Genomic DNA, 9,105 nt, shown 5'->3' on the forward strand with positions numbered 1-9,105 from the left:
ATTGTAAATAGTTGAGACCCCAGTACTGAACCCCATGGCACTGCTCCAGTTAGTTCGCCAGTCTGAAAATGACCCATTTGTCCTGGCTCTGTTTCCTGTTATTTAGCCAATCCTCTATTCGTGCTAATCTATCACCCCAACGCCATGAGCTCTCACCTTGTTGAATGCCTTTTAGAAATACAAATACATGGGATTTATTAACTTTCAGTCCATTAACAACTTTGTGACTTGTCCAGTTGCCAATTCAATAAGGAGACCCTACCTCCCTGAGTTGTTGATGCATTACAAACCGACAGAAAATCCAAATTAACATCCACTTGATTCTGAATTGTCTGGGTTGCTTATCTCCATGTGTTGTTCCCATGTCTCTGCTGCCCTTCTAGTTGGTAAAGGCTGTGAATTTGGAAGGTACTGTCTTGGTAAACTGCCACTGGTGGAGGGGATGAATTTTGTGGAAGGGGTACCAGTCAAGTGGGCTGCTTGGTCCTCGATGCTGTGAAGCTTCTTCGCTTTTGTTGAAGCTGTACTCATCCAGACAAGCGCAGAGTATTCCATCACATTCCTGAGTGTTCCCTGTGGATGCTGGACAGGCTTTGGGCAGTCAGAAGGTGAATTAGTCAGAGGAATTACCAGAGAAATCCTCACCTCTGACCTGCTCTTGTAGTCATGGTATTTATAAAAGCAGAAATTAGAAGCAGGCGTAGTCTATTTGACCCCTCAAGCCTGCTCTGCCATTCAGTGTCGTCATGGCTGATCCTCTATCTCCACGCCACGCTCCTGCTCTTTCCCCGTATCTCTTGACACCTTTTAGTGTTTAGAAATCTGTCCATTCTTTCTTCAAAACATTCAGTGTCTTCTCTACCATAGCTTTCTGTAGTAGAGAATTCCACAGGTTCACCACCCTCTGAGTGAAGAAATTTCTCCTCGTCTCAATCCTAAATGGCTGCCCTGTATCCTGAGACTGTGACCCTTATTATTTTTGAGCACCCCCCCCCCCCCCCCCCCCCCCCACACACACACACACACACACACACACACACACACAAAGGGAAACATCATCCCTGTATCCAGTCTGTCCAGCCTTGTCAGAATTTTATACATTTCCATGAGATCCCTTATTCTTCCAAACTCCAGAAAATGCATCACAAGCCAGCCCAATCTCTTAAAATACAATCCTGCCATCACAGGAATCAGTCTGGTTCCTGCACACAATAGTCCACTTCAGTTTCTGGTCAGCGGTAACCCCCAGAATTTTGATAGTGGGGAAGTCAGTGATGATAAAGCCACTGAATGTCACGGAGAGGTGGTTTGATCCTATCTTGCTGGGCATGATCATTGCCTGGCATTTGTGTGGCACGAATGTCACTGGTTATTGTCAGCCCAAGCTTGGATATTGCCCAGGTCTTGCTGCATTTGAACGTGGACTGCTTCAGTATCTGAGGAATGGTATTGAACATCTGCAAACATCCCCACTTCTGACCTTATGATGGACGGAAGGTCATTGATGAAGCAGTTGAAAATGGTTGGGCCGAGGACACTACCCTGAGGGACTCCTGCAGTGATGTCCCGGAGCTGAGATGACTGACCTCCAACCACCACAGCCATCTTCCATTGTGCCAAGCGTGACTCTGACCAGCGGAGGATCTTCCCCCGATTCCCATTGACAGTTTTCTTAGGGCTCCTTGATGCCGCACTTCTAGATCCGAAACATTAACTTTGCTTCTCTTTCCACAGATGCTGCTAGACCTGCTGAGTTTATCCAACGTTTTCTGTTTTTATTTTGGTCAAATGCTACCTTGATATCGAGGGCAGTCACTTGCACTGCACTGGAATTCCACTCTTTTGTCCCTGCTTGAAACAAGGCTCTAATGGGATCTGAAACTGAGTAATCCCAATGTCCAAATCCCTCAACAATTCTGACATGTTAACTATGTTTTCTCTGCCTGACCCGGGTTTTGTGTTCTGTTATTTCTATATACACAGTGCAGTATGTTTGCTTGTATAGCATCAAAACTGCCTTGTGGCACTTGCTTAGTCTTGTAATTCCTGTGTTATATATTTTTGTTTTCCTTGGGTGTATAGGAGGCAAGAAGAAACCATTGAAACAGCCTAAAAAAATGAACAAGGAAACGGATGAGGTCTGTGTATATTTCTACATCATAATGTCTGGTCTCTGGGTCTAAATTTGCAAGAAATTTAAAAAGTACCATTGTAATTTTTAATGCTTTACACAGCCTTGCTGTGCACTGCACAGTCCGTTTCCAACAGTTAACCACTTACCGCTGATTGCATTCCAGTTAGAGAGAATAATTTGATGCGAGTGAGGGCGTATCGTTACTGGGCAAGAATAACCATTGCAGCATCAATTTAATCAAGGAAAGAGCATGCTGGGAAATTCAGCAGATCTGGCAGCATCTGTGCAGAGAGAAAATGGAGTTAGCATTTTTCATCCCATTATTTAAGAAAGGTTGTAGAGACAAGCCAGGAAACTACAGACCAGTGAGTCTCTCGTCTGTGATTGGGGAAACTTCTGGAGAAGATTCTGAAGGAGAGAATCTATCTCCATTTGGAGAGGCAAGGTTTGATCAGGGATAGTCAGCGTGGTTTTGTCAGAGGGAGGTCATGCCTAACAAATTTGATTTAATTTTTTGAGCATGTGACCAAGTGTGTGGATGAGGGTAGTGCGGTTGGTGTAATTTACATGGATTTCAGCAAAGCCTTTGACAAAGTCCCACATGGGAGACTTATTAAGAAGGCTAATGCACATGGGGTATAGGGTTATCTGACCAGGTGGATTTATAATTGGCTTAGCGGTAGGAGACGGAGGGTGGTGACAGATGGCTGCTTTAGTGACTGGAGGCCAGTGACCAGTGGTGTGCCACAGGGATCCGTGCTGGGCCCCCTATTGTTTGTCATTTATATAAATGACACATGACTATGTGGGGGGTAGGATCAGTAAGTTTGTCGATGACACAAAGATTGGCCGGGTGGTTAATAGTGAGGTTGAATATCTTGGGTTACAGGAAGATATAGACGAGATGGTCAAATGGGCGGATAAGTGGCAGGTGGAATTTAACCCTGAAAAGTGAGGTGATGCACTTTGGAAGGAGTAATTTGACGAGGAAGTATACTATGAAAGGTCTAACACGGGGAAGTTCCAAAGAACAAAGGGACCATGGCATGTTTGTCCATGGATCTATGAAGGCGGAAAGGCAGGTAAAAAGGGTGGTGAAAAAGGCATGGTGCACTTGCCTTTATCAATCGGGGTACAGATTACAAAAGCAGAGAGGTCATGAAGGAGTTGTATAGAACTTTGGTGAGGCCACTGCTGGAGCACTGTGTGCAGTTCTGGTCACCACATTATAGGAAGGATGTGAACGCACTGGAGGGGGTGTGGAGGAGATTTACCAGGATGCTGCCTGGGATGGAACATTTAAGTTATGAAGAGGTTGGATTGGCTTGGGTTGTTTTCTCCGAAGCAGAGAAGACTGAGGGGCGATTTGATTTAGGTGTTCAAGATTAAGGGGCATGGACAAGGTGGATGGGGAGCAGCTGTTCCCCTTAGTTGGAGAGCCAGTTACGAGGGGACACGAGTTAAAAGTGAGGGGTGAGAGATTTGGGGGGAAAACCTTTTTATCCAGAGGGTGGTGACGGTCTGGAATGCGCTGCCTGGGAGGGTGGTGGAGGTGGGATATGTCTCATCCTTTAAAAAGTACCTGGATGAGTACTTGACCCATAGCCTTGAATGTTATGGCATGCCAAGTGCTGGAAAATGGGATTAGGTGGGCAGGTCAGGGCATTTCATGCATTAGTGCAGATTCAATGGGCCGAAGGGCCTCTTCTGCATTGCAGTAATCTGTGATTGAGTCCATAATGACTCTTCAGAGTTAGAGAAAGAGACGTGGATTATATATTGTATAAGAGGGGGTGGGACAGGAGTAAAATAGAAGGTCAGTAATCGGTGGGAGCTCGGAGAGATTGTAACAAAGATGTATAGGTCATGAGTCAAAGGAAGCTTTAGAAAGAGAAAGTGCTAATAGTTGCATGAAAGTAAGATGTCAGAATGTGTAATAGATGAATAAAGGTCAGTGCTTAGGGAAAGCAGAACTTAAGAACAAGTGACAGGTGGCCTGGTTGGGGGGCGGGGGTAGGGAGTTTTGTCTTAGGACAGAAAGTGTTTTGGGTATGTTTTTTGAGAAGGGTTACAGTCTAAAGTTGCTAAACTCAATGTCGGGTCCAGAAGGCTGTAACGGTAATCGGAAGATGTGATGCTTCTCCTCCAGTTTGCATTGGGCTTCACTGGAACATTGCCAAGGATGGACATGTGGACATAAGAGCAAGGTGCTGAGTTGAAATCGCAAGCGACAGGAAGGTTGGGATCAAAGGCTCCTTAATGTACAATAGGCCATTGTCAAACGGGACAGTTGGCAGGGGGGTTTTAATAAAGATTGCTGAGACAGGTTAGAGCAAGGTCATGGATTTATAGAGGAAGTCGAGGATTGTAAATGTGGGTGCACTGGAAGAGCAGGAGACGTTGTGCAGGTCACTGAGGCTGAGTGGAGAGAATATGTGGTTAGCGTCATGGGAAAGTCAGTTTATAGAGAATGGGTTACCAACAAGGTGATCATTTTAAAGTCTGGAGCTGAAAGTATGAATAAGCATTTGCACAAATAACTAGCTGCCAATTTGGCTGAAATCCATTGTTTCGCCAGCATGTCCTGTGTTTGGTAAAGAAATGAGTAACTTGAGTGACTACCTCTATCCTTGCAGGATGATCTTGCTTTCAAACAGAAAAAGAAGGAAGAGCAGAAAAAGCTTGACGAGTTGAAAGCAAAAGCTGCAGGCAAAGGGCCACTCAGTGAGTAACGTGATTGCTATGAGTTTGTGAAAACTTCACAGTAAATGAAAGCAGATATCTAGTACATCATCTTTAGCCTCAACAACAGCTCGAAGGGCCAAATGGCCTCCTCCTGTTCCTGTCTTCTATGTAACACATGACTCCGATTGAGAGTGCAAGGCAGTGACCTCCGAGTGCCTGAACACTGCCATGTGTAAAGAATTGGAGTCTTTTGGACAGAGATGTGTTTAATTCAGAGTTGTCATTCTTTGTGCTAGCAGCACAGGATTTAGCCATAAATATTTTATTCTGCTTTGTGGTAATTAAAATCTTTTAAAGCAATAGGTTTGTTCCTCAGGCCTCCCTGTTCTTGTTTGCGTTTGTCTTCCATTTCCCCCTCTCAATTGGGAGTCTTTCCCTGTGTAGAATATCTAAATTTTTGCTGGACTTTCATCTGACCATTCCTAAGAGGGTTTGTAAGTTACTAACTGCAAGCTACCAGCTGATAATGTGCTTCCTAGGCTTAGCTGAGACCAGTCATTTGTCTCATGAATTCTTTTCTCTGTTCTTGGAGTGCATGGCAGAACCAGCATTTATTACCCAGCCTTCATCGCCCTTGAGAAGATAGAGGTGAGCTGGCATCTTGGACTGCTACAGTTCATCTGGCGTAGATATATCTACAGTGTTGTTAGGGAGAAATCTCCAGAGTTTTGACCCAGTGATAATGAGGACAGCCTTACAGTTCCAAGGCGGGTGGCTGAGTTCCCCATGCATCTGCTGTCTTTGATCTTCTAAATGGTAGAGGTCACAGGCATGGAAGGTGCTGTGAAGGAGCCTTGGCAAGTGGCATCTTGTGGTGGGAGGATTTAATGTTTAAAATTGTGTACGAGGTGCTGATCAAACAGGATGCTTTTTCCTGGGTGGTGTCAAGCTTCTTGTTGGTGCTGCACTCATCCAAGCAAGTTTGAGACAATTCCATCACTCTCCTGACTTGTGCCCTGTAGATGGCGAACAGGCTTTGGGGAGATAGAAGGTGGGTTACTTTAGGCAGAATTCATAACCTCTGACCTACTCTTGCAACCACAGTACTTGTATAGTTTGTCCAGTTAAGTTTCTGACCAATGGTGTCCCCCACACCCACCGGTGCTGGTAATACTGTTGAATGTCAGGGAGAGATGGTAAATTTCTCTTGCTGGAGGTGGTCATTGCCTGTGTAGTGTGAATGTTACTGCAGCAAGTGCCCATTGCCTTGTATCCAGTGCCTTCAGCCATTTCTTGGTAGCAAATGGAATCAGTTGAATTGGCTGATGACTGGCATCTGTGACCCTGGGGACCTTGGGAGGAGGTGGAGGCAGCAGATCATGCACTGGGCACCTCCAACTGAAGGTGGATGCAGATGCTTCAGCCTCGCCCTTTGTGCTGATGTGCTGGGTCATTGGGAGTGGTGCTGCTCTTGATGCTGCCTTTCCTGTTGTTTAATTGTCGACCGCCATTCATAATGCATGTGGCAAGACTGTGGAGCTTGGATCTGACCTGTTTGTGGAATCACTTGGCTGTATCTCCTATGCATTTGTTGTAGCTTCAGGTTGGCATCTCATTTCTAGATTTACCTTGTGTTATTTTGCAAAACTCTCCTGCACTCCTCATTGAACCAGGGTTGGGCCTGTGGCGTGACGGTAATGGTAGAGTGAGGACTATCCCGGGCCATGAGATTACAGACTGTGGTTGAATACATTTCTGTTGCCGATAGTGCCTCATGGATATGCAGTTTTGAGCTTCTAGATCAGTTCTGAATCTATCCCATTTAGCATGCTGATAGTGCCACACAACACGATGGAGGGATGTCATCAGTCTGAAGTGGGACTTGGTCTCCACAAACTGTGCAGTGATTACTACTCCCTATACTGTCATGAGCAGATGCACCTCTGATGGATAGATTTGTGAGGGTGAGGTCAAGCAGGGTGCCCCTCTTGGTTCTCATACCACTTTCTGTAGGCCTGGTTTAGCAGATATGTCCCTCAGGACTCTATCAGTAGTGGTGTTATTGAGACGTACCTGATGGGCATTAAACTCCTCCGTCTAGGGCATGTTCTGTGCTCTTGCGACCCTCGGTGCTTCCACATGGAGGAGCACTCGTTCAGGGAGGAGTAGTTGGGAATCAACAGGAGGTTTCCTTGCACATGTTTTACCTGATGCCATGAGCTTTCACTGTGTCCAGAGTTAGTTTTAAATCTGTGTCAATCTCTCCCAACTCCATACCTCTCCAACCTCTGGTCTACCCTGTTGGCAGGACAGGACATAACCAGGAATGGTTTTGGAGGTCTCTGAGGCAAAGGTTCAAGTTGACTGGTCTGTGGGATAGCTGTCCCAATTTTGACACCGATATTAAGTGAGGAGGATTCTGCAAAGTTGACTCAACAGGGTATATTATTCCTTTGTCCTTTCCTGTGCCTAGGTCGATGACGAGTGGTTCGTCCCGTTTTATTCTTTAGATTTTCCTATAGTGGTTTTGATATAGTTGAGTAGCTTATGAGGCCATTTCAGCAAGCAGTTAAGAGTCAGCCACAAAGCTGTTGGCCTGGAATCATAGTCCAGCCCTTTTGGGAAAGAGTGGAGAAGTGTTGGAAGGATTAGTAAGGTGATTATCTGCCTGTTGAAATATCAGGTACGCTCCTTCTGTAACCAACCAGTCCTGCAGTGGGACTTCTTTCTCAGGGAGGGGCACTACCCGCGGGGCCACAGATGTCGCCTGGTAGCTGTTCACACCTGGAGGGTGGTGTTTGCAATTCTACAATTGACCTCCGTTGGATGTGTGGGAAAGATTGGGTTCACTTGCAATGCTCCAATGGTCAAACAGCTTCCAACATTGAAATCTGTGCTCGACATGTGAAGAATAGTCCTGGTGAGCTATTAGTGGACAATTAATTGCTTTGGCGAGTACTCCAGCAAGGAGTGAGTGCGTTCAGAGAAGCGCAAGCAAAGGAAATGTTCAAAAAGGAGGATGAACTGCACCAATTCTTGAGTTTATACAGATGGTGGTCTTTCTCTGCAGGTACTGGAGGCATCAAAAAATCAGGCAAGAAGTAACGAGCACGGGAATGTCCAAAATGAACTATGTCGACACGTCACATTTGTCTATCTTCAGAGGGCAAAGGACTACATTTGCAACCTGCTTTTGCTATTTTCTGTTTAAGCTTTCTATCTTTTCCCTGTAAATTGTATATTTGTTTAAAACATCAATAAAGTTTTTTTTTCCTGTTTTTAAGTGTCAGTCAAATTTCAATCAAATGTAATTTTGTTTTTGTGTTTTCAGTTGCACTATTTAAGAAACAAAGTGGCCAGCAATACAGATACAAATTTGCACTCAAATCTGGGTTAAGTCCAGAGCATATTTTGAGCTGTTAAACATTAGGGAGCAATGTGATTACTTCAAGGTAACTAGCATATGTGAAAGCTTTTTTGCAGTGTTATACTTTAGTGATATCATCAGTCTCTTTGTCAAATGTTTCTTTACCTCTCAAGAGATTTGTGCAACTGATTGGAATTACATCCAGTCCAGTTTATAGGGTTATACAAATCAAACCGGGCGGCACGGTAGCACAGTGGTTAGCACTGCTGCTTCACAGCTCCAGGGTCCCGGGTTCGATTCCCGGCTCGGGTCACTGTCTGTGTGGAGTTTGCACATTCTCCTCGTGTCTGCGTGGGTTTCCTCCGGGTGCTCCGGTTTCCTCCCACAGTCCAAAGATGTGCGGGTTAGGTTGATTGGCCAGGTTAAAAAATTGCCCCTTAGAGTCCTGGGATGTGTAGGTTAGAGGGATTAGCGGGTAAATATGTGGGGGTAGGGCCTGGGTGGGATTGTGGTCGGTGCAGACTCGATGGGCCGAATGGCCTCCTTCTGCACTGTAGGGTTTCTATGATTTCTATGATTGTTTCTTTCATGCCATTTGGAAAGGAGTTGATGGTGTTTAATATGCATCAGTGCCAGTTATCCATTTCAGGAGGGACCAGCAGGTGACGTGGGAAAAAAGTAAAGAGTGGGACAAAAAATAGGAATACTGAATGCTTAAGTCAAATTATGCTTTTGTTAATTAGGATTCTTGGATTTCAGTTGGTATATTTTATTGGAAATAAAGAACAGGTCAGTGTACGCACAGTGGTACAGTGTTGAGCACTGCTATTTCACAGTACCAGGGACCCGTGTTCGATTCCCAGCTTGGCTCACTGTCTGTGCAGAGCCCACGTCTGCGTGGGTTTTATCCAGTAAGAAG

General features: G+C 45.2%; 1 protein-coding gene across 1 annotated transcript in view; it reads left to right on the forward strand.

Moving 5' to 3' along the window:
• tma7 (translation machinery associated 7 homolog) overlaps positions 1–8,097 on the forward strand; it is an 11,037-nt gene extending 2,940 nt beyond the window's left edge. The window contains exons 2-4 of the mRNA XM_078209853.1: positions 2,083–2,138; positions 4,771–4,858; positions 7,890–8,097. Of these exons, the coding sequence (XP_078065979.1) occupies positions 2,083–2,138; positions 4,771–4,858; positions 7,890–7,924 (179 nt within the window). The 3' untranslated portion in view covers positions 7,925–8,097. The remainder of the gene's footprint in view (positions 1–2,082; positions 2,139–4,770; positions 4,859–7,889) is intronic.
• The last annotated feature ends 1,008 nt before the right edge of the window (positions 8,098–9,105 follow it).

The sequence above is a fragment of the Mustelus asterias genome, chromosome 3 (assembly GCF_964213995.1).
Source record: "Mustelus asterias chromosome 3, sMusAst1.hap1.1, whole genome shotgun sequence".
NCBI lineage: Eukaryota > Metazoa > Chordata > Chondrichthyes > Carcharhiniformes > Triakidae > Mustelus > Mustelus asterias.